This window comes from Mirounga leonina, unplaced genomic scaffold, assembly GCF_011800145.1.
Source record: "Mirounga leonina isolate KUSES-001 unplaced genomic scaffold, KU_Mleo_1.0 Mir_175, whole genome shotgun sequence".
In the NCBI taxonomy this organism is placed as follows: Eukaryota; Metazoa; Chordata; class Mammalia; order Carnivora; family Phocidae; genus Mirounga; species Mirounga leonina.
In genome coordinates, this window is record NW_023270453.1 from 7,621,298 (window position 1) to 7,647,135 (window position 25,838).

Consider the following 25,838-nt stretch of genomic DNA (forward strand, 5'->3'; position numbering starts at 1 on the left):
AACATTTAAACAGTAAATTAAAAAAAGAAAAAAATCAAACACTATGTAAAAATATCTCTAGAAGGACTCACAGAAAATCAGTAATATTAGTTACCTCCAGGGAGGGAAAAAGACTGGGTGGGGGGGGAAGCTTTTGCATTTTGAATTATGCAAATATAAAACCAATTCAAAATAAACAGTAAAAAGTTTTATTCCAAGTCCCTATTTGAGAGTCTCTTAAAAAGTCAAAGGCTTCAGTAGCACTAGCCTGCATCCCTGAAAGGCAGTTTAAGTGGGCAGCTGCTACCCCTTTTGGACTAGGAAGGCTCCTGTCTGTACGTGGCAGGCCCACCACTACCTCCTGTGCCCCTCACACCAGCCAGTGGTCACTTGCCATTTATAATCACATATTTACTCTTGCTTTGCTTACAGCAGAGATTTTAATGTGAAACTTTTCAAACTCTCTAAACCCATCTCTCAATCTAGTAGGAAAATGAGAGAAAGACCAAAAGGATTATGTGTTTCAGGGAAAATGGGGAATCTATTTCCTTTTTGAAGAATGGCACGGTACACTCAACCTGCTGTCTTACGTGGCTGCCTGGCAGCATAACTGTGGTGTGGTACTTAAAATATTCATATAGTTTATGTGTAGAAAGAAATGGACTTTTTTTCACATCATCTGTGGGAAAAATCTCAGCAGTGGTGCATCAGGTGTGATGGATCAAATGCTGTCTTTCTGACTGACATTATATTCTGCGTAAATACTACCAATAGTCTGTCCCTGTAAAAGATGTGACCTGCTCACTTCTAGAGAAATGAAATGAATACTTTGGAAACTCACTTGACAAGGGATCTGGCACATTTCCTTATGTTGAACTTAATTTACAGACATGTAAATCATATCTAAAATCATATTCCCACATTATGTGGTTAAAGATTCATTTTAGAATTCTACATGTGTCTTTGGAGTAGTTATGTTGAATATATATTTAAAAACCACTGTACGAAGGTTCTGTCCTTGTTTAGAGAAACCTATTTTTTTAAAGGTCTTATTTATCTGGCAGAGAGAGAAAGCATGCGCATGAGCACAAATTGGGGGAGGGGCAGAGGGACAGGGAGAGGGACAAGCAGATCCCTGCTGAGATCATGTCCTGAGCTGAAGTCAGATGCTTAACCAACCAAGCCATTCAGGCACCCCTAGAGAAACCTATTTTGTGAGTAGATATTTTTCATGATGAAAATGAAAAAAATGAAATATTACTTCTAGTTTAAGGGTTTTAAATAAATTTCTTTAAAAAGATTTTATTTGAGAGAGAGACAGTGAGCATGAGCAGGGGAGGGGCAGAGTGAGAGGCAGACTCCCTGCTGAGTGGGGAGCCCAACACAGGGCTTGATCCCAGGACCGTGGGATCATGACCTGAGCCAAAGGCAGACACTTAACAGACTGAGCCACCCAGGCGTCCCTCTAAAGGATTTAAGGGTGAATTCTACACCAAACAACTCAAAATGTATGATCTGACACTGACATTGTGGAACAGAAGAAAAGGGGTTTCAGGTTCCAAATCTGGAGAAATTAGTTGTGAAAGAAACATTAATTATTAAATATTTCTATTTGTCAATTTGCTATTTTTTTCAAGCTGGAATTTAAAATGTAACCTCCACTATCAGATATTTGTATTTTTATACTGGGTTAAGACTGATATTTTGTTTTTTAGATTTTATTTATTTATTTGACAGAGACAGACAGTGAGAGAGGGAACACAAGCAGGGAAGTGGGAGAGGGAGAAGCAGGCTTCCCACCAAGCAGGGAGCCTGATGTGGGGCTCGATCCCAGGGCCCTGGGACCATGACCTGAGTGAAAGGCAGACACTTAATGACTGAGCCATCCAGGCACCCCAGATTGATATTTTTTGACAGCTGTGTTTTCCTATACCTGACAACTTTACTCACGTTCACGCCTGGCCCCTATAACTAACTGCTAGAGCGTGTAACTTCTCCCACACGGTGCCTCAGGCTATGAAGAAAAGGAAGGTAATATTAACCTCTTTCTGAGGTACACTGTGTATGATTATATTATGTTGGAATAAAGTAGAGTACTGGAAGTTTTGGTTTAGAAGGTATTATTCTGAGTAAATGAATCAGATATATTGTGATACTTTGTCATTCTAAGTTCAAGCATTTGAGTCAAAAAGGAATAATGCTCTTATTTCTTTGAGCATGTCTCAGGAGTTTTTTTTTTAAAGAGAGAGAGAGAAGTAGCCTCTGCTTATAAAGTTACAACCTTGGACAAGGTAGACTATTAAGGAAGGAGTAGGTCATGCTCCTAGACTGAAAAAGAAGGGAGGTAGGAGCAGGAAAGATGAGAAAAGGACCAAGCTGTGCTTCCAGCTTATAATATGCTTCTTATTTGAACAATGCTTGAGACTCACCCATATGCTTCTCACTGTCCCTAAATAGAAGCGTTGGGGCCCTACTGATAAGCAATGGTTCAGGAAATGCCACGGACAACTTATCACGCAGGGATGAGAGAATGAGTTGGAAGGCCAGTAGCTAAGGCACTTCTTTTTTCTTATCTTTTTTTTTAAGATTTTATTTATTTGAGACAGAGAGAGAGAGAACACAAGCAGGGGGAGAGGGGCAGTGGGAGAGGAAGAGTGAGAAGCAGACTACCCACTGAGCAGGGAGCCCGACATGGGGCTTGATCCCAGGACCCTGAGATCATGACCTGAGCCGAAGGCAGACGTTTAACCAACCAAGCCACCTAGGTGTCCCACTAAGGCACTTCTTAGACCAACGAAACCAAAAAGCAGAACCATTCTCTTTTAAAGCATCTGATATCAAAAGGGGTTACTTTGTTCAGACAATATGGTTAAGGTAGAGAAGCCTGAAATACACCATCTACTCCTTCCTGCTAACCCACGTAAATAAGGTGAAAACAATAAATAAATTATCACAGAAAATTAATATATTAAAAAAATAATTCTTCATAACCAAATGAGGTCTATCTCAGGAATACTGTTCCACATCAGGAAATTATCAATAATTTATCACACAACTTTAAGACAAATATAAAGGAAACCCTAAGACTGCCTTGCAGGTGTCCAGAAAATACAGCTGTAAAGACTCAGCACCTATTTCATATTAACACAGGAAATGTTAGGAAAAGAGAATGCTCAATATGGGAAAGAGAATCTCTCTTTTTTTTTTAAGATTTTATTTGTCAGAGAGAGAGAGACTGAGCAAGCACAAGCAGGGGGAGCAGGCAGAGGGAGAAGCAGGCTCCCCAATGAGCAGGGAGCCCGATGTGGGACTTGATCCCAGGACCCTGGGATCATGACCTGAGTTGAAGGCAGACGCTTAGCCGACTGAGCCACCCAGGCGCCCAAACTATTTCAACCCAATTAGCAGTAATCACATTTTTTGTTAAAAGACTAATAACATATTCCTCTAAAAAAGAGAACAGAAGAAGGAAGTTCTGACCAAGGCAACCAAATATATATAAAAAAGTGAGGAATACATATTTGAGACCACTCATGTATAACCCTCACGGCCCACCCCAACTACCACCTGATTCTCCTGCTGCCCTTATAGCAAAGCTTCTCGAGACAGTTCTCTGTACTCGTTGTGTCCATGATCCTACCTTCTATTCAATTTATTAAATTCACTCCAGTAGCGCGTTCTCTCCGTAACTCCACTAACACCGCTATGGGCGGGCACCTGCACCTTGCCAAGCCCAGCGGTCAGTCCTCGGGCCTCACCTGCTGGTGATCACAGGGCAGGTGATCTTGCCCTCCCTAAGCACAGTTTTCCTTGTCTCCTGGTTCTCACGTTTCCTCACTGGCTAGTCCCAAACCGGCCTGTGAGTGCGCAGAGGCCCTGCGCCCCGTCCTGAGGCCTATTCTCTGTTGTGGCTCTCTTTCATGCAGGCATGGCTCTACGGGGCACACAGGCACTGACGACCGTAGACCTCCAGCTCAGAACTCTCTCCTACAATCCGGACTCACGTGCCCAACCACACTGTACTCCTGCCCCTGCAGCCAGAGGCATCCACGCTGTGCTCTGATCCAGTCCCTAGCTCCCTTACCACTCTCTCCCTGGTCCACTCAGTCCCACCCACTACACTCCCTGCTGCCCCTCAAACACAGCAAGCTTCTTGAACGTCACTGTTCCCTCCGCCTGGAAAACTGGCAGACAGCACACAGCCGGTTCCTCTACTTCTTTCAGGTCTCTCATCAAAAGCCACCTCCTTACATGGGTCTCTTATTGGAAAAATCACCCTCTGTCACTAGCTATGACCTTATCCTGCTTTAGTTTTCTTCATAACAGTTATCATAACTGGGCCTTATTTTCTTTTTATGTTCCTTTATACATTATCTGAATATCCCTACTGGAACGCAAGTTCTATGAAGGCCAAGGCTTCGTTACATTCAGTGTTGTATCCCAAGTGCCTAGAACCTGCTTGCACAGGAATAGGCGTGCTCAATAATTAGTTGTGGATTAACTAGTAAATTAATTCAAATGCATTCCTAGGAAATTCAGAAGACTCCATGAAAACTTATTAATACCAAGAATTCCTGAAATGGCAAAAATATAGGGGCGCCTGGGTGGCTCAGTCTGCCTTAACCCAGGGTCCAAGGGTCCTGGGATCAAGCCCTTCATTGGGCTCCTTGGTTGGCATGGAGTCAGCTTCTCCCTCTCTCTGCCCCTCACCCTGCTTGTGCTCTCTCTCTCTCTCAGATTAATAAATAAAATATTTAAAAAAATGGCAAAATATAAGATAAATAAGCAAAATTCTGTAAGTATTCCATTTATCGGTGAAAACAAATTAGAAAATAAAAGTATAAATGACATCTCATTCACAACAGCCATAAATTTGACAGCACATATAGCAATAATTTAATGTAAATACTAAAAAAACACGTAACTAAAAGTATTAAAGAAGATCTGAACAGAGAGAGATTATCAACTTCATGGTCAGGAAAACAAAATACTGTAAAGTTACTACACCATCCCAAATTATTTTACAGTCTTAATGCAACTAACAAAATTACAATGGGATTTTATGTAAGAAGTTGAAGAAATAATTCTAAAGCTCTCTGGAAAAAGAAGAATGAATAAAGAGAATTTTTAAAAATTGCTATGTTAATAATGAAGGTTTACACCTACTCAGAAAGTAAATTGTTTTCTGGTGAGCAATATGGCAATAAATATTAAAAGTTTTGAAATCTGGGATTTACTCCTAAATTTTATTCTAAGGAAATTAAGGATGTTCACAAAGCCACAAAGACTGATTTTTTTTTTTAAAGATTTTATTTATTTTATTTGACAGAGAGAGAGATAGCGAGAGCAGGAACACAAGCAGGGGGAGTGGGAAAGGGAGAAGCAGTCTTCCCGCTGAGCAGGGAGCCTGACGGAGGGCTCGATCCCAGGACCCTGGGATCATGCCCTGAGCCGAAGGCAGACGCTTAATGACTGAGCCACCCAGGTGCCCCAAGACTGCTTTTTATAAAACCAAAACAACCTATACAATTAAAATAATTGGTTTTATTAATTATGGTATGTCAATACAATCAAATACCATGCAGCTATTAAAACTACAGCTGTAGAGTCTGGGAGCTTGGTTAAAACGGAGGGATTAATCACATCAACTTATCTATGTGCTCTTCCATAATAAGCCTGCTAAACTGACAGTAAAGAAATTTAAGATATAAGTGCATGAGGGCAAAATAAATGGGAATGAGATCTTGAGTTTGAGATTTCAACAAATTCTGGAAAAGAGAGGTAACTGTCTTAAGGCAGATGAAGTTTGAGATAACCAAAGAGAAAGCAAGGTGGTCTGACATACACAGAATCCCAGGGTGGCTCAGGCCTTGGAAGCACCAAGCACCACAGGAAAGGAGGCTGAAGCTGAGACGTGAAAGCAGGGTGACTGGAAGAGAGGATATACAGAGTGACTGGACTCCCCAGAGCCCTCCCCTCACCCAGACAGGGGGCCAGCAGCACCTTCTCCCACACTCAGGGTTGGAGGTTTGGACCAGTTATGGGATGTGGGCACAATGCTACAGCACGGGGCAGGAGTGGGCATGGTGCTGAAAGCAGGTGGAATAGGGAAAGTGCACACAGGAACAGGAACCCTGACGCTCCTGCTCTCAGAAGGCCAGAAACCAGACGTGTCCTTCTCGAGCAAGAGATCAGAGGATTTCTTCTGGAAAAAAACAAACAAAAAACCCCCCCAAAAAACACGAAATCCAGACACTAAGGAGAGAAAGGCAGTGGGCATAGCCATGGGTGAAGAGCAAGCTTGGGTTCTGGAGGCAGACTGCCCGAGCTCCAGTACCAGCTCCACCACTTATGCGCTTCACCTCTTTGGAAGCCTCTTAGTTTCCTCACCTGAAAATGGAGATCATGGTGCCTACCTCATGGTGCTGTTGTGGGGATTAAATATTTTAAGGCAAGTAAAAGTCCAATTATTCCCTCCTCCTTCCCTATAAGAGGATGACACACCCCCACCCACAGCCACTGCCCTGTCTTTGCCTCTCTGCAGGTGGAGGTGACTTCCTGCCCCACTGTCAGGTTGGTCTAGTTTTGGCCAACCGCATGTGAATAACGCTGAGGCACACCATATTGAAGCAAAAGCTTTTTAAAGCCATGCAAGCTCTCTCCTTCTTTCCCCTCTGCCATGAGAAATGCATGTCCCAGAGAGCTGCTCCTTAAGCCTGGGTCCTAGAATGGGAAGCACGGAGAAGAGAGCCAGAGCAATTGACCTGCAGCCACCTTCAGAACTGTTTACTGTACAAAACCACTGAAATTTGGGGCTCGTTTGTTACTGTAAGAAGGTCAACAAACTACAAAGACAACTCTGTTTTTAAATTCTCAAAAGTGTATATTTTAGAAATATCTGGGGAGTGAATCTTTAATGACATTCTTTTTTTTTTTTTTTTTAAAGATTTTATTTATTTATTCATGAGAGATAGAGAGAGAGAGGCAGAGGCAGAGGGAGAAGCAGACTCCCCGCGGAGCAGGGAGCCCGATGCGGGACTCGATCCCAGGACCCTGGGATCATGACCTGAGCTGAAGGCAGACGCTTAACCGACTGAGCCACCCAGGCGTCCCTTTAATGACATTCTTAATCCTAAGTATATTCAACTTGAATTCAAGCAATTGAGAACTGTACCATTTGTGATATCTAAATATCAGGGTTCTATGACCAGTTAATGAAGGAAGAGAACTTATATTAATTATCACTTACTATTAATATGCTACACATGGTATTTCACTTAATCCTTGTAACAACCCTGTAGAATAAGTTATAATACTCACTTAAAAGGTAAGTATTTTCACCCCCCTAATAAGAGATAGTTATATGTAAACAATGAATCATGGAACACCACATCAAAAACTAATAATGTAATGTATGGTGATTAACATAACATAATAAAATTTTAAAAAAACCTAATGATGTAATATATGATGACTAACATAACATAATAAATAAAATTTTAAAAAAAGAGATAGAGAAGGCTCAGGAAATTAAGTGGTTTGAAATTAAGTCTACTCTGGAACCATTAGCACCATGAACCTTCCAGTTCAGGTGGGTCTGTCTCCAAACCCATTCACTTCCCATCACAGCCTCGCTACCATTATACTATGTCTTATTCTCCACGATCCACCCCCCCCCAGCCCTCAAGCACCTAGCACAATGCCTGGCATGTTATAAGTGTTCAAAAAACAACTTCTGAACTAAACTGCAAAGAAAACCACCCAAAAAACAAAAATACCCCAATTTCTACTATACAGTGTACACCAAAATAGTTAAAATATAAAAATTTTCAAACTATAGACAATTTAACAGAAAACAGTATTAAATATCTGTCATACATCTGAACAGAGATGGAATTTATAAACTTAGAAGCAGCTGAAGAAATCAGAGTGACAGACCAATAGATATAAATAAATAAATGAAATTTCTGTATGTCAAGTACCATCCTTCCCTCAGAGGACCAAAATTAAACAGTAAACTACACGCCCCAGAAGAAGATTGCAGTAAATCACAATTAATGTACTGATTATGTAAAGCATTTGTACAAAATAATTTTTTTAAAATAGGAAGATTTGATCATTACATAGGCAAAGAATATGAAATAAGTAGGAAACAAGGAAATACAAAATTGAATAAACATTTAAGAGATAATCCTCTAAGTATCAATAATATACAAAAATATCAATTTTTCAACAATTCAATGGAAAATTTATCTTTGAGTAAGACTCAGAGTCGGGAAGATAAAATACGTATTTTTAAGTATTGCTGATATGAGTATTAGTTAGTGCAACTCTTTTAGAAGGTAACTGAAGGGGGAAGCCTAGGTGGCTCAGTCATTAAGTATCTGCCTTCAGTTTCAGGTCATGATCCCAGGGTCCTAGGATCGAGCCCCGCATCGGGCTCCCTGCTCAGCGGAAGCCTGCTTCTCTCTCTCCCACTCCCCTTGCTTGTGTTACCACTTAGCTTTTGCTTACATCTTAAAAAATATACTGGAAAGGAACTATTCTTTTTTGCTAGGAAACTGATAAACATGTATCAATGGAACCAGTAATAATTCAATTTTCCTTATTCATCAACACAAGCTCAGAAAATATTCAAATTAATAAAAATATTATTTCAGTACCAAGGGGCTATTTTCTAAATTCCAAGTCTGATACTACTCCTAAAATAAATAAGAAAAATATAAAAGTATTACCTTATTGATATCATCTGCTGTAAATCCACTTTGTTCTAAGAGTTCTCTGATTGCTTCTATACATTTATTAAAAAGTGGAGAACAGAGAAGTTCAAATCTTGCTCTGTATAACACACACACACACACACAGAAGAAAAGACATAGAGAAAAGGCTCAGTACAATTAAGACAATTTTTCTTGTGAAGAGTAAGTAATGTCAAAACTTAATGTGACAGTTCTCTTAAAAATAGGTTTATGATCAGAACAAGACATTTAACACCCAACAGTGTAACACCATGGGGGGAGGGGACATCGAAGTTATTCACCTATAAATATATGAAGACATTCAACGTCAAATTCAGAAGATTCTTACCCATGGCTTACTTGTAAGCTTTCAAAAAACCTAAAAATAAATACACAGTGTATGGCATTCCCAACAAAGCCACAGATTCAAATCAAACCATCATTTGGAAGCTTCTGCTATTTTTATATGTTCGAAGTTTAAAAAATTATTATTTTTTCTTTATAATCTGAGTCTATGCGGTACATAAGTTTAGTTCTCTTGCTCTGAGAAGCTTGAATGCCAGCATATAATTTTAAGAAAGATCTGTGTTTATGAAAAATGTACTCCCTAATTTCTACTAAACTTAAATGCAGATGCCTGATTTTTAAATTTATTTGTGCTATCTATATATACCTAATAGTTGAAATCTTTGTAATAAAGACAAAATTTCCTTAATGAAAAATTACAAATTCTATTTCATTCCTAATAACTAAGCAATAATACGCAAGCATATACTGGTACTTGGACAAACTCAGCACTAAATTAGGAATTCTAGAAACAGAAAAAATACACAACACTCTGCCCCCAACCTTTCAATCTTTTGGATTATAGTTTGAAATCTCTCTTTGAAGAGCTGGTGCAGTGCTAATAGAATTTTCTGTGAGCCACCAGACTACTGAGCACTTGAACTGTGGCTGGTGCTACTGAGGAATTGAATTTTTTATGTTATTTATTTCTAATTAATTATAATTTAATAGCTACAGGTGGCTAGTGGCTATTGTACTGGGCACGCAGAGCTAGAGTCTTCAGGAAAGCCCAGGGAAATAAGGAAGCTAAACTACAAGGACCAAATGAAGAGTGAATTTAACCAAATATAGTGAGTAGAATCCTAAAAATAATACTGTAATTCCGGAAATTTTTACTATGTTTCCAAGTCACCTGTTGGTTGTTGGGAGGTTTAAATAGTGAACCACTGGTAGCTATTATTACTGTTAATAATATGCAAGGCAAAATGAGAGGGCAATGTCTTCCCTTTGGATTCTTTGGGTACACGTGTAATCACCTGCAACCAACGTTTTGGATTATGCAAAAGATAAGGGAATTTAAAACAATTTTATGCACATTAAACCTGTGTTTACTAAATAAACACTATCAAAATTTAAAATGTTGACAATGGATGACAGAGGCAACAAAACCAAGACAGATATGAAACTAAGGTAGAATGTGATAGAGTATGAACTCTGGGGTCAAACTTGTGGGGTTGGAAACCCTGTCCATCGCTAAGATTACACATACTTACCGTGTAGCCCTGGGCAAGAATGAAACTTCTCTGTTTCAGCTTCCTCATGTGTAAAATAAGGAAAACAACACTACTTACCTCATTGGGTTGTTATGGGAATTTGATGAGTTAATACAGATTACCACTTAGATTACAGCCAGCCATGCTGTGTTAACTATTTAGTTAGAGTAAGTACCACTAACTTAACCAACAACAAGCCTTTCTTTCAAAGATCTAGGATGCCTTTTTCACACACTGCCCTCTGTAGCTGTCAATAACAGGGCAAGCAATCACAATTGATGTCAGTACTCTGGGAGCAGTTACTTAGTCTGATAAGAACTGGACCTCACAATAAAGACAGGAAAGCTCTCCTTGTACTGACGGTTAATAAATCTCAAAAGAACAAACAAAAAGCCCTAAGTGAGAACCTAAAAATATGAATGTATTTGGACTTTTGTAAGTTCCCTGAATTTCAGTTTTACCTGGACACGTTGCAGTCAAAATCTTGACCTTCATATAGTGAGTCGAGGAAACAATTGGCGCTTCCCAAGGTTGACAAAGAATGCTTTGCGATGTCAGCACTGCTCATCAACTTCATCATGGCTCGGGCGTTCCCTCTCACGTCATGTCTGAAGGATCTAAATCAAGAATATAGTCTTTGGAGCTTAGTAATTCCTAGGCCATTTAGAATTTATAAAAACTCAAATCTGGATAATGCCTACTCGGATAATAAATCCCATAAATTAATATTAATATCAGATTTTAGTAACGAGCTTCAAACCCTCCGAACTTTCTGAAGAAATTCTTTGCAATTACAAGGGTCTCCTCAAGAAAAATGAGTAACGAGGGCGCCTGGGTGGCTCAGTTGGTTAAGCGACTGCCTTCGGCTCAGGTCATGATCCTGGAGTCCTGGGATCGAGTCCCGCATCGGGCTCCCTGCTCGGCGGGGAGTCTGCTTCTCCCGCTGACCCTCCCCCCTCTCATGCTCTCTCTATCTCACTCTCTCTCAAATAAATGAATAAAATCTTAAAAAAAAAAAAAAGAAAAATGAGTAACGAATATTTTTGATACTTGGCATTGCTAAATTCTGTGACCGTAATAACAGACTGTCCTTTAAGAAAGTAGAGTAGCTGCCATCTTTCTGCAGACGCAACAAATGGAGGGTGAAGGAGATCTACGTGACGAGGTCATGTCTCCTCTCTCTCCCTTTATAAATGTAGCACAATCATGGTTTAATGGTATAAAATGATCTGTCCAGCACTAAAAAACAAAACTAAAAGGGCTTCATTTTTTTTTTTTTTTTTAAGATTTTATTTACCTATTTAACACAGAGAGAGAGATAGAGAGCACAAGCAGGGGGAGTGGAAGAGAGAGAAGCAGGCTTCCCACCAAGCAGGTAGCCTGACTTGGGGCTCATTCCCAGGACCCTGGGACCATGACCTGAACTGAAGGCAGATGCTTAACCGACTGAGCCACCCAGGCACCCTGGAAAAGGGCTTCTTTAAAGAAATCTGACACACACAAAATATGCAAAATCACAATTTCTCTATCTCCAAGACGAGTTAATTGTTAAAATTGCTTGGCTCTGTTTCTAAACATATCTAATAACTGGAATTGGTAGTCAAATTAACAATGTCTTATCCTTGAGTTGAAGCACCTTCATAACAAAAAACAGTACAGGTCTTTATGAAACACGTGAGAACTTACTTCTTTTTCAAGACTTTTTTTACCCAGTCGGTTTAATCAAACTGATGAAAATACTGTTTTGGCAAAAAAAAAAAAAAATTTTTTTTTAAGAGTGGCAATGTTCAAAATCTAACCTTTATCTATGTGACTCATGATTTTGAATAGAATAATTACACCTAGCAACAAAACTGAAATACTCCTTGTGATAGCAGATTAGTAACTGAATAAACACTCCGAAGACACTAATTCACTAGGATGTGACTTATAATGTAATGTAATCTTTATCACATCTAAACTTTTAAAATTTGTTTAGAAGGTAGTGAGCCCTCAGTGCCCGTACCCTCCTTTATCGAGACGTAACAGCAGCTCCTGAGGAATTAAGAATTCGAACTTGAGACCCAAGTTTACACAGTTCAATGTCTGGTGGGCCCTCAGGCTAAGTGAAAAATCTGAGCACACTGCGCTGCGCAGCTTAACCTGTTTCCATGCAAATGCTCGCGGAGGACATTGTAACTCTAGACATGAAAACGTCCAATGCACTGGAAAATAAAAACAAAAAACATGTCCTTTTTCAAAGCAGAGCAATTTGAAATAGGAAAAAAACCAAAAAACGAAAAAACAAACCCTGAAGAAACTTCAATCGAAACATCAAGTCCATTAGTACTCACCTCTGAAACTCTGAAGCTAGATACTCTGCTAACGTCTCTGTGAAATGTGTACCTCCGATGTTATCATCAGTGTTTGTCGAAAGAACACGATATATTCCACTGTTCACTTCCATGACGCTGACAGATAAGGATGTTCCTCCAAGTTTAAACACCAAGATATTGCTTAAAAGAAAAATAACATGAGTAAGTTATAAGGGAATCACACTGTTTTAAAGGTAGGTTGAACATTAGAAGTAACTTAGTTTAACCCCTAATCATAATAAGGAATCTGAAAATCTCACATGAGTCAACTTAGTTGTCCATGGTCATCACTTAGTGCTGAATTAAGCCTAGAACCCAGATCTTCTGATTCGAAGTCAAAGTTTGTTTTTACTTAGTTGTACTGGTAAAATTGGATTTTTCTGAGTAAGCAGAGTTCAAAACACTAACTTTTCTTTTCTTTTTTAATTCCAGTATAATTAACATACAGTGCAAGACACTAACCTTTCCAAGTAGATTATGATTATAACGAATCATAAGAGAATTAAACATAGAAATTTTATATGCTAATATTAACAAAGTACTACAATAACACATTCTATAAAAATCAAACATATGCAAAACTAGAAGCTAATTTCTGATTTCTACATTTATCTAGTTCACCTAAAACTGATTTCCGACTGATTTAAACATATTAGTTTTTTTTAAGCTGTGAGATATGAACAAGGGAAACTAGGGGAAATTAACACATCTGTATTAATCTCCCTAAAAGTGCCTGTGTCAGCTCTAAGACAAGTTTTGACAACTAAATTAGGAGTATGTCTTACTATTTCATTATCAAAAGATGTCTTAAATCCTATGCTGGACTTTCCCCCATCTCCTGACAAGAAAAATGTATATAAAAGTACTATTTCTAGGGCGCCTGGGTGGCTCAGTTGGTTAAGCGACTGCCTTCGGCTCAGGTCATGATCCTGGAGTCCCGGGATTGAGTCCCGCATCGGGCTCCCAGCTCAGCGGGGAGCCTGCTTCTCCCTCTGACCCTCTCCTCTCTCATGCTGTTTCTCTCTCGCTTGCTCTCCAATAAATAAATAAATAAAATCTTTAAAAAAAAAATTAAAAAAAAGTACTATTTCTAAACATGTTTAATAATTGGAATTGATAGAAAAATTAACAGTGCCCTAGCCTGAGCTAGAATTTGGTCAGGCTTGTAAATTTCAAATCTTCCTCCAAGAAAGAAAGGTAACATGAGTGATAAGAGAAGGGCAGGGAAGCTCAATCTTCCCTCTCCTTATGTCCTTTCTCTGCTCTCCCAGGATGTCTTTTTCATCTATTTGAAAATCTCCAGGTGAGTTTCAGCATCTTTTTATTCATAAAGGCCTTATATAACAATCCCTACTGATGTAAGTGTGGTAATCTACAATGTTTTCTGCACCGAAAACCTTAAAGCTACAAATATGGTTTTTACCTTTTTCCAGTGGGGCAGTCTTGTCCAATTCCATAAGCCAGAAGAGCTGCAGATGGTTCATGGATTAACCGCAAAACATTAAACCCAGCAGCTCTGGCTGCTTCCCTGTGGACGATTTGCTTTCAATGAATTTACTATCACAACATGTTCAAGTATTTTCTTGACAAAGAAAATAACGTGTGCATATACTAAGTAAGGAAAAGGAAAGCTCTCAAAAATGTCCGTGCTTATAAACTTCAGAAAGATATTAAAACAAACTTATAATACATTTTGGAACTTTCCGGTTTCTTTAACTCAGGGTCACAGTTTTAACATCTCACAAGTTCAAGTAAATAATGCAATTATCTGTCCCAGAAGCAACTCAGATACTTGCCAAAGTCCCATGTGAAACTCTACCCTCAAGGCAAAGGCATGCATGCTCGTGAATTACATTTGCATAATGACCCATAAAAACTAAACCCAACTTTTTGTTTAGATGTGACGATCTAAGGTGAAGAAATTATTGCAAATATTTTCATTGCAAAAAACTGTATATTTTTATATAATTCCCACATAAACCTTGATTGCATGAAACTAAGGCAAAACAATCTATAAACATCAACTTAACCTGGTAATTAAAAACATTTCCAATCGAAACAGCTAATAAGGTACATATAATTTTATGTTCTCTTGGCATTTCATAAAAGACAGGAAACATTAATGATCATTACTAGACTTTTTTACCATACTACTTACATATGTAAATATATACATGTTTACAAATACAACTTTATTGCCGAAGGTATCTTCAAATACAATTTTACCTTTTACTACATTACAATATTATGAAATCTATATTTCCTTTAAGCAAATAAGATAAACTTACCCAAGAGCATTTTTTTGCTTTTCTCCAAAATCAAATGGAACAGTAATAACTACATCATTTGCATCTGAGCCCAATACAGAATGTGCTGTTTCTGTGTATGAAAAAATATAAATATAAATTCCAATGACAAAAAAAAATATTGTGATATTTTGCAGTTTATTAATTTGTACCAGTGATCTTCTCACTGTAAAGATTTTCCAGTTTACCTGATTGCCCACCCCACTCATTTTCTTCTCTGGCTCTCTTAAATCATGCAGAACTTTTTGTGGTTTTGGAAGTTTGTGGACATGGAACTAGGTACTTTCCAAAAAGCCTGGCTCTTAGGCTTCAAAACTTCAACTACCTCCCAAATTAGACTGGTTCCATTAAGAATGAGCTTCTAATGCATCAATGTGAAGACAAGAAGCATGTTAGTTCAGGCACATTAAAAGGCTGCCTTCCATCCCACAAATTCATTAACATAATTCCAGAACTGAAGTAAGCCTTATAGATAATCTACTCCAGAATTTCCCAAACTGTTCCACAGCATGCCACTCAGCTTCGAGCCTTCATCGGAAGTGGTGATAAGCCACACCTGCTTAATCTGCCTAAATAACTGTTCAAAGAGCACTGCTAATCTTGAGCAGAGAGATAAAATATTCACTCTTCATCAAACTTATTTGGCCACTTCAATTTGAGAAGCTGTGAAAATGCTAACCTGGCCCAACTCATTAACATTACTTCTAAGGAAACCAAAGTCGGGAAGGAAGTCAGTTAAGGTCACACGGCCGGGTAGCGGCCCAGTCAGGTCTAGTATTAGACAATTCACCCTGCTTCTCTCCAGATCAAGAAACACCTCTTTTTTTTTTTAAAGATTTTATTTATTTATTTATTTATTTATTTATTTATTTGAGAGAGAAACAGCATGAGAGGGGAGAGGATCAGGGGGAGAAGCAGGCTCCCCGCTGAGCCAGGAGCCCGATGTGGGACTCGATCCCAGGATTCCAGGATCATGACCTGAGCCGAAGGCAGTCGCTTAACCAACTGAGCCACCCAGGCACCCTCACCTCTAACTTTCTTTTAAGGTCAACTTTTAAAAGATCTGTTGCTCAATACCTTTCATCTTACTAAATATCAGTCTGGCAACATCTTCTGGGTTAACAAACTTTGTTCCTTCTCCAGTATCTACTTCGTATCGTAACTTTCCATTTTTTTCAACGACCTATAAAGGAAATTGTAAGTGTGTTAAATGAGGAATAATTTTAATAAAAATACAAAGTTTCAAAATAATAGAATAGGTTATGACCTTGGCAATTACTTTGTGTAATGAAGAGGTAATAATAGAATCATACTCACTAAACATTTACTTTCCGTGATGTATTTCTGAGCCTGTGGATCATCAGAGCTGTCCATAAAGATAAAGATAGTTAAATATTAAAATCAGTATTGTTGATGTGTAATAAAGACTATATTTTTCAATACCACTAAACAAATGTAAAAATACAATTATTAAGTTGCTTAATATTAATAAATCATGATATAGAGAATAGAATTAAATGGATACAGTATTTACAATGGTTATAGTGATTCTATTAAAGTGTTAATCTTCACATTTGAAAAGTAAATAGCTCTTATTTGTTCTGATCTTGCTATTAAGAGATGCCATACATCTGGGGGGTCATTTTTCCTAGTATCAGTGATTTTATGTCATGTTCTCTCTCATCTATGATCTTGAAGACCCAATCACTGAGATGAAAAGGGCAAAAAAAAAGATTCCAAAGTAAGGGCAAACCAGAATACCTAACACCATCTTTGTTTCTTGGCTTCTGAACATGAACCAACACCCGAAGTCAAAAAAACTGAGAAGTACGTATGTTATATATGGAAAGGTGCAATATACTGCAGATCGATGGATCTATAATGTCCTATATCAAAGTAGTAAATGTGTATGGCAATGAAAAAATTAACAATGGGTGTAATGTTGCTCAAAATACCAATTTGCACAGACTACAAAATGTTCTTATCTATTATTACCTCAATCTTCACAACTGCTAAGTGGGGTTAATTTGGCAGGTTATTATTTTAGAGATAAGGGGTTCATAGAGAATCAATGATTTATAAGCTAACAAGGGGCAGGGTCAGTACCCAGTCTTCTCTAGCAGGGTAGTGTTTTTTGCATTTTACCAGCTGCCTCCCAGTAAGAAGGTAAACAACTAAAGTACTTCTGCCCCTTTGAGCAGTGATAGGAGTCTTTGATCCTTGGCTTAATTTCATCTAGAAATTAAAGTAAACCCTTCCGGTCAACTCTTCTTCCAAGGTGAAATAGCTATTCCATTCAGAGATCAGTTTTAATAAGAGGAGTTGAAAATTAATAGTGACTATCTGCTGCAGTTACTGAACATCTGAGGACCCTAACCTATGTAAATAAGAGGAAGACAAAAGGAGTTTAAGATGAACTAATGCGGCTCAGAAATCTGTCTAGAACACTTGAGGATTCCTCATACTTCCTTCTCCATTACCTAATAATTGATAGGCAAACAGGTAAGGAGCTTGCCCAAAGTCACATGGTTAATTCATGGCAGAATGGATTGGAATCCAGATCTTTAATACAAAGTGCAGTATTCTTTTCACCTAAGCTTTCCCCCCCTTCCTTCCTGTCTCTAAATCCAATCTATAGACTACATCCTGCACAACTATTTTAAGAGTAAGAAAAAAGATGAAGTCTGCCCATAGTAATTTTTTTGCACCAATATAATTTCAGCATGACACTTACCAGTTGTTTTCTTCAGAACAGAATTTTAGTCAACCAGGACAATTTACCCTGTTATCTACAAACTATCTGTGAGCTATCTAAGACCAGATAATTTGCCAGGAAAGCCTGTATTAGGGAATTTAAATAACTTTTAGAAATGGAGAATTATTTCTCAACTGCCCTGCAAAGGGGCCCTTCTCATGTAAGGACAGGAAGCACACAAAGCTCTTAGGGCCATATACAGGCAGGACCCTGGAGATTAGCTAGTAAGAAAAAGCAAGCAGAGTGTGGAGGTGACGACAAATGGTCATAGATATCGCCAGAAAGCAGTGGACTGACCCACAAGTACATACAAGTAAAAACTTTATTTGTTCACACCAGGATTAAATCATGTAACAGAAACACAAAGGACGGTGGGAAGTTGGCATACACAGCACCTCATTTACATCATGGTCGTTAGGAGGCAGTGTTAATCCCACCACTGTATCACCACCTCTACAAGCAACGCTACTTCCTCTTCCTCGTCCTTCCTTAAAGGTCTCTTGTACCGAAAGCAGGCTGTGGGACCTGGCACACGGCAGCACTAACGTGCCCCAGGGTCTTCTTCCCCGTTCCTGTCACAACATAGTGCCTTCCGTGTCTGAAAGTATTTTTACATTCATCTGTTCATTTGGCCCTCACAACATTCCTGGGAGGTAGGTAGGAGCGTTACTGGTTTAGGTGGTGAGGTGAGGAACCTGAGTCACAGAATGGTAAAATGACCTGCCAAAGGACGGGCAGGGACAAATGGCTGGGCCTAGAGCTTAGGCAGGATTTCTGAGCTTGTTCTCACTCACATGGCCTCCTCTTAACAATATTTCGCCTCTTTATCTGTTTATTTCATTAGGAACTTTCCCTTTAATTTTATTCTCACATTAACGTTATTTCACCCAAAAGATTTTCGCAATACTACCTTCCGAGTTTAACTCCACTTTTGTTCTTTTAGCACTTCTCCTATCTCAAATAAATCCCTGCCTATGCACTTTGCTACCCTTAATAGAATATAGTACAGGTCTAACTCTTCTTCAAGTACTTCCCTGTTTTTCCAGAAAGTCTACGTATCTACATTAGTGTTATCCAGTTATAAATGACACAGATCCCTCCATATAAAGGCCTAAAACAATTGAGAAAATGCACATATATAGATATATATCCATTTCACTGCCTTAATATATGCTTCTTTAAAGCAAGGAACCTTTGTATGGTGTGGTGCTTATTTAAGCTGAGTATATTAATAAATATTAATACCACAGAATGCTTCCTTAAAATACAATTGTTACCACTAATTCAAACATACAGTGTGTGGCTGTGACTGAAAACATTGCAATTAAAATTTCACTTTGCCTGTGTTATGCTTATCACAGAATTTTTTTTTAGAACTGGAAGGTATTAGAAAAGTCATCTAGTACAAATCTCTCATTTTAAAGAAACTGAGGCACAAAAAGGGCAAGTCATCTGCCCGACGTAACAAACTGCGACAGGGATAGAACCCAGTTCTAACTGGAGTCCAGTGTGTTCTACCAAACCAGCTGCTCTCTACATTCACCACCCGTTCATCAGGGCAGCTTGCGTGCTTGCCATCTATTCATGGTTCCAGGTATATTCCCACTGGTGTTTTGACTACTTCTCTACCTATCTATATTGCCGGCTTTTAGGTAAGCACCCAAGCCTACAAAATGTAAAACAAAATCTCCTTAAACATGCCCGCACTTGTTTTATTTTTTTTTTTTAGCCTGTAGACTGGAGGAAAGCCTTTTAAATTCCAAGGCTCCTATTTGTATTTCCTGAAAGTACTAAGTAAACCACTTAAAAGCTTTAAGTTAGTTTAAGATGGCCAGTAATGGCATTCCTTCTAAAGTAAACTGAAAGTATGGCTCAACAACTTCGTATCTCCTAGAGGAAGTGTGTATATTTTGGGGGGAAAGGGGGTGTGTTTGTTGAGGGCTTTGTGCTTAAAAGGAGTTATCTACTGCAGGCCGTCTTTATCCACAACATCCTCAATCGTTCCCAAAGCTGTCCTCTTCCACCATGTGCCATTAACAAAGTGAACATCTGTCTACAGAATATGAGGAAAAAGTGACTTCAGAAAGTTCCCTAGAAGGAAAGTTTTCTAAGGCTTGCCTTCTGTAACATACGAGACAGAAAAAAAAGGCTAACAGAAAAGAAAGTAGCTAAAAGCATTTGGAAAACAGATTCTAAATTGTTTCCACGTGTTGTTCAAATGACACCCAACCTAAAGATATGTAATTATGCATATAAAGGGACCCAAATGATATGGAATGCAAAGAATTTGCTTACATTTAATATTTTATAAAACAGCCAATACCTCATTATATTGAAGATTATCAATATGAATCAAAACACACAACTGTGGCTCCCTGTCCGTTCTGAATTATATCCTTATAGTGATAAGACACCAAGAACTAGTAAAATGGAGAGAATGACGGTTTGACCATTGAGTGCTTACTAGTAGGTGTGTCATAGACACAGCGGTGAAAACATAAGAGATAAAAGTACAAATCCGTGGATCTACCTTAGTCTAATGAGCTATATAGAGGAATTAAAAAAATGAAGATCTTACAAGAAGCAGTCAAGTTAAACTAGTGAAGATTCAAGCAATGAGGTCATCGTATACACCACAATTCTCTATCTTGTCAACTAATGTGCCTCACCCTAGCCTTACCTTGGCCAAGGTCGTATACATTAATAACTTACACGGGTACAGTGTGTAGTGCTTTCAAACTTCTAAACCCTTTCACATCTATTAGCCATTTGATCCTCACAACAACCCTGTGAGGTAGGCAGGTCAGGAGTTACCACCTAGCCCCCATTTTACAGATGAGGAAACCGGTGTAGAGGGAAACTCAACTGCCTCGCTTCAGTGGGAAAGCCACAGCTCAGGAGCTCTCTGGACTCGGCTCCACCTGTTTTCTATTAGACCACTCCTCACACATCCCAGAGGTCTTTCCATTAGTGGAGAAGCTTGGGAAAAGCAACTAGCACGGATCTTCCTGCCACTCTGCGTATTAACGGTTCATCCACTCTTTTTTCCCGAAGGACCTGTAAAAGGAGCCAGGGTGCCAAGAGGCAGGTGTTGGAACTGGGCTTCTACCAGTTTAGGAAGGAGACTCTTTTGTAATCAATTCCTAACTTTTGGTATTTGAAATTAGCCTCTGAAGCAATTTTTCAAGCCCTAGCTGAAAAGCACCGGTGGCCTCTTCGACTGCTGTTGCCAAGCGTCTGACTGCGATCACAGCATCCCTGCGGAGCTCGTTGGCAGTGTCTTGCTGAGCACTGGCCTCCTCACCAATAGCAATCAGCCTGTCCAACTTTTCTTCCTCACGCTTTGAAAGTTCTCGTGCCAACCTCCTGTTTTCTGCCAACTCAGCTGCAATAGTCCTGGCCACTGACCGCCTTCTTCGCCTTGCCCACCTTGGAGGGGGCTCACTGGTCAAAGGCCTATCCCCACCAGAAACAAAAGGAACTCTGGAGGAGACGACCGGAGGCCGCTGTGTGGAGGCCACCCCAGGAGTGTTTCGGCTGGTACTGGCGCAGGGACTGGGCTCACCGGACACAGCCAGTCTGGTCATGGGACTGCTCTGACAGGGAGCAACTGCACCTCTGAAAAGGTGGTGGGAACTGCTGTAGCTGGGGGTCCCTTGAGAGCACCCTGAAAAACAAAGCAACAATGTTGCAAAGAGGACATTCCTGCCAAGGGAATGCTTGGAGCCAGCAGCGGAGCTGAGAGACAATCACAAAATTCTGGTAGTTCCTGGAAAGCCCTCTTTCCACAAGGGGCTGGGAAGATTTCAATTCCTTGATCTGGACACTTCGGCCGACTGTAATCTTACCTCCAAAACCTCCCCGCTGCCTTCCTGAACCCGTTTCCATGTGGCCACCAACCCAATCTCTATTCACACATTCCTAAGAACCCACTAAAAATAATGCCAAAACGAGTTTGGTTCTAAAGAGTACTTCTTGGAGCGCCTGGGTGGCTCAGTTGTTAAGCGTCTGCCTTCGGCTCAGGTCATGATCCCAGGGTCGGGCTCCCTGCTTGGTGGGAAGCCTGCTTCTCCCTCTCCCACTCCCCCTGCTTGTGTTCCTGCTCTCTGCTGTCTCTCTGTCAAAAAAAAAAAAAAAAAACAAAAAACCTTAAAAAAAAAAAAGAATACGTCTTCCACATTTAAGAAGTTCTAATACCTTATATACCTAGGGTCATTGCTTTTGAAGACCTGGAGCGCTTTCTTAGCAGCAGGCTCAGAAAACAGAGGGCATGGGGCAGAAACAGAGACAATGTTGAAGAGAACACCATCTAAACACATACTGCTGTTTAGAACCAAGTGACTCTGGCACCCCAGTCCTTCACATGCTTGGGAGTTACCTGCACCCGAGGATTCATCCCAGGAGTCCTCAAGGTCACTGGTTTCTCGCATCTGGTCACTGATTCTCAGTTGACAATCCTCATCTGATTCCTTAACTGTTTTCGAGACAGGCTGATGATGTGCTGCCTGAGTCCTGTTTGCTCTGAGAATGTTGGCTCCCCCTTCCCCTGGGGTGTCAGAGACCACTAAGTTCTGATCACAGTGCTTGGCCCAAGCAGCATCCTCCATTAAGTTGTCTGGGTCAGTCACTACCTGATTTCGGAGAAGCTGATCCAACGTATCATAAAATGGACAGTGTGGTGGATCACCCATACTCGTGGCATGGGCAACATACGCCTTTAAATATAACGCCTTCAGAACTTTAAACTTGGAGCGGCACTGACGTTCGGTGCGGCGGAAGCCTTCCTGCTGCATTCGCTTAGACACAGCCTGATAGACATCTGCATTATGATGCACAGTCTGGAGGCGCTGGATATACTCTGCCTCGCCTAGTATGGAGAGAAGAGTTCGAGTCTCCTGTCTGGACCACCGGATGCCCGCACTGCTATTGGAACTGGCCATAGTGGACTGGGAAGGAAGGCTAGCTGCAGGAAGCTCCTGGGCAGCAAGGTGCAAGTCTGAAGGTGTGGGGAGGCTCTGTGTGCTCTCAGTGTACTTCCAGGAGCCAGCCGATTCTTCCCTCTCGGGGCTAATTGTTGAGAAGCCAGGTCCAAGGACCGCATTTCTGGCTGGAAGGCCACAGGGGAATGAGAGTTACAGGGAGGGTGTAAGGATAATTGTGGCAGCAAGTTAAGTGGTGCTACCTGTGAGTAGGATGCCAAGACTAAGAAAGCCCAACCATGAGAGTTCGCCCAGGATAGGTACTGGACCAAGGGCTCAAAAGGGCCTTACTGGCTCAGTAAAAGGGGACTGGCTCCTCCACAAAAGAGAGAGTGCTTCTGAGGCCAAGACCTGGTACAACTGTATCTGTAAAAATCACCATTGTCTTGTAAGTAGACTGAGGGGGGAATATCTAGGCCATGAGACAGCTCACTCTAGAGAAGTGTCAGCAGGACCATGGTGGAACAGCAGGTCTGAAGAGCGCTCATCCTTTAACAGCCTTGGCCTCAGCAGCTTGCTGTGGCTACATATTACCATCTGACTGCCACCACTGCACTTTGTTAAAAGGTAACTTTTGGGGCCAGAAAAGTAAGCTTAAGTTGTTCCTGATAATACAAAGATTTTGTATGATATGGCAGAACACAACCATATCATCACTCTGATCATCTGCCCTAAAACAGCAACATAAAACAGGCTCCCAGGAGATAGATCTATGGCAATGTTCTGTATTTTGATTGTATCAATGTCAGTATCCTGGTTGTGATACTGTAGTTTCGCAAGATGTTACCATCCAGAGAAGGTGGTAAATCCAGTAGTATATTGGATCTCTCTGTATTATTTCTTATAACAGTATGTAAATTTACACTGATCCCAAAATAAAAAGTTTAATTGAAAAAACCTTATATTATTGGCCGCTTATAGTGAATATAGTTCAAAGCCCATCTAGAGCTCCCTGCTTTATTAGAGATCTTAAAACTTGCAAATTTTTGACACCAACTAATTTATTTTCAACATGCTCAATACTCAGTTTAACATAAATGGATAGGGGAGTATATTTATCATCATAAAAATTTAAATTCTCTCCAAAATACTATCATTTTTGACTTAGTGCATAAATACCCTAAGGAAAAAAAATAAATCAAGTTCAGTTTAACTAAATACAGGTAAGGGATAATAAAAAATATATGTAAGTATAAAAGAAATCAATATTAGATTTAATCCATAACCCCCAAATCCTAAGATCAACATGGGACATTTATACTTAAATTCTCAACTGAACAAAGCAAAAAGGGAAGAACGTGGGGCTAAAGGTTAGAAGTCCTGAACTATAGTCCTATCTAGCTCACCCCAACTAACTGAGCAATTCCGTAACTTCTATGTGCCTCAATCTGCTCATCTACAAATGGGGAGGAATAAAACCTGCCCTACAAATCTTTTAGGGATTTGAGAGGATTAAATAATAGATGTGAAAGCACTTTGAAAATTTAAAAACACTGTATCAAGTATTACTACTTCAGTGAAAATGAAAACCTCTAATTATTATGGTAATCTATAATTTGAGGAGACAGAAGTCTGGAAAAGGAAGCCTCTTTAATCTTTTAATTAAAGTTACAACAGATGATTAACCTGATTCTTACTTAAGATGTTAATTAAGCTGTTTCTCTAATGATTAAATTTGTAAGCCAACTGGAAAAGTTAGTTCCCAGAAAGTGTCACAAAAGGACCTGAGGAAGAAAATCAATAGCTTCTATATAAATTATGACCAATTGCAGCAGATTTTGCAAAATTCAACTACAGTGCAGAAAAATCTTCAAATTCCCACAAAATCTTCAAGTTCCCTCTGTCATATAAAAAGGTGAAAAGTCCAAATTACCACTTCCAAATGAAACATTATCAAACTATATGAATGTTGGCATTTATCAATAAAAACAGACCTCTGAGCAAAAAACAAATTATCTGAGTGAATCCCATCCTTGAGAAGATACAACACTAATCATCAAAAGAAAGAGCCTATTGGGATAATCTCTGAAATGATTCAATCATAAAAAGCAACAACAACAAAAAGACCAAACTGATCTTCCTAGCTTCATTTCACATTATGCTTAGAATATATGAACACACTTTATTTCCATATGTAAAAGTGTTATTTTATTCCATACCTTCTGCCAAGGATCTGCTTTACTTTCATTACTGTATTTGAAATATTTCTTATTCTACTTTGTTTTGCTGCCAATCCAACAACCTGAAAAACAGCAGCATATTACAATGCATGTAATTTTACTTATTTCAAAATATAAAAATGAGGGGAATAGTACCTCTTCATTTTCTGTGTAAGCAACAACAGCTGGAGTAACTCTGTCACCTGCATCATTTGCAACCACATCAGCCCGGCCATCCTGGAAAAAAAATACACAACTATATTAGGTCTCTTGAGAAAAAAAAAAAAGAAAAAAAAATACGTATCCACACACAAACACACACACAGATATACAGTCTCATCAGACATATGTGGGCCAGTGTTACCTTGCCATACCTGTAAGAAAACCACTTTATCAGTATTTTAAACTTGCAGATTTAATTGCCATTATTAATTTCCTAGATTTTATATAAGGTCAACAATCCACAAACTGCCTCATTTTTTCAATCTGCTCTGCATAGTCAATAATTGGATCAAACATAAAAACCTTCCTGTATACAATAATAACACTTATTACATCACCCTTTCCAGTTTTCTTTCTTCCCTGACAAATACATCTTTCTTTCTTCCTTTTTCTACGTATGATGAAGTAGCATTAAATCCCTTTGGTTTTTCCTTCCAAATCACTTGACATTTAAATGCAAGACTAATATCAGGGGAGTTCATTATTATTGTTCCTTCCGCCTCCCTCCTGATGAGCAGACTACAATTCCTTGTTAAGCTCTTGCATTCAAGAAAGGTCAAGTCAGTAAGAGCGTGCACCACCAACTCGCTTCACGCGCTTCGCGGGATTAACAACTCCAGTTCCAGATCTCGACCACCAGGTCCTTCCCCGGCAAACATTCAAAAACCTCCGGGTCGGGACGTTCCGGCCCACCTCCCCGCCTCCAGCGGCCCTGCCGTTCCCCGGGACCGCCCCCTCCCGGCGTCCAGCGCCCACGAGGTCCTCGAGACCCCTCCAGCCCTCCTGT

At 39.7% G+C, this 25,838-nt stretch overlaps 2 protein-coding genes across 4 annotated transcripts in view; both read right to left on the reverse strand.

The window, feature by feature from the left end:
- HSPA14 (heat shock protein family A (Hsp70) member 14) overlaps positions 1-25,838 on the reverse strand; it is a 38,889-nt gene that overhangs the window by 12,397 nt on the left and 654 nt on the right. The window contains exons 2-10 of the mRNA XM_035021587.1: positions 24,986-25,066; positions 24,830-24,912; positions 16,254-16,302; positions 16,014-16,119; positions 14,919-15,009; positions 14,054-14,158; positions 12,610-12,771; positions 10,738-10,893; positions 8,715-8,817 (exon numbers count right to left, since the gene is read on the reverse strand). Of these exons, the coding sequence (XP_034877478.1) occupies positions 8,715-8,817; positions 10,738-10,893; positions 12,610-12,771; positions 14,054-14,158; positions 14,919-15,009; positions 16,014-16,119; positions 16,254-16,302; positions 24,830-24,912; positions 24,986-25,066 (936 nt within the window). The remainder of the gene's footprint in view (positions 1-8,714; positions 8,818-10,737; positions 10,894-12,609; positions 12,772-14,053; positions 14,159-14,918; positions 15,010-16,013; positions 16,120-16,253; positions 16,303-24,829; positions 24,913-24,985; positions 25,067-25,838) is intronic.
- Positions 17,996-24,914, reverse strand: LOC118021561 (zinc finger and SCAN domain containing 29). Of its 3 annotated transcripts, XM_035021591.1 has the most exons (4): positions 24,830-24,913; positions 22,962-23,036; positions 22,070-22,798; positions 17,996-21,358 (listed from the first exon to the last, which is right to left on the reverse strand). In XM_035021591.1, exons 3-4 carry the CDS (start codon positions 22,629-22,631, stop codon positions 20,835-20,837), a joined length of 1,086 nt encoding a protein of 361 aa, XP_034877482.1. In that variant the 5' UTR covers positions 22,632-22,798; positions 22,962-23,036; positions 24,830-24,913; the 3' UTR covers positions 17,996-20,834. The 3 variants fall into 3 exon arrangements, with proteins under 3 accessions (XP_034877482.1, XP_034877481.1, XP_034877483.1); XM_035021590.1 differs by lacking the exon at positions 22,962-23,036 and having other exon boundaries at positions 24,830-24,914; XM_035021592.1 differs by lacking the exons at positions 22,070-22,798; positions 22,962-23,036 and having other exon boundaries at positions 24,830-24,911.

Excerpts from the sequence above, each read along its gene's own strand:
- LOC118021561 (XM_035021590.1), bottom strand. The coding sequence starts at position 22,631 with ATGGCCAGTTCCAATAGCAGTGCGGGCATCCGGTGGTCCAGACAGGAG. Across the intron at positions 21,359-22,069 it reads GGATGAATCCTCGGGTGCAG|GGTGCTCTCAAGGGACCCCC; the intron begins GTAACTCCCAAG and ends TTTGTTTTTCAG.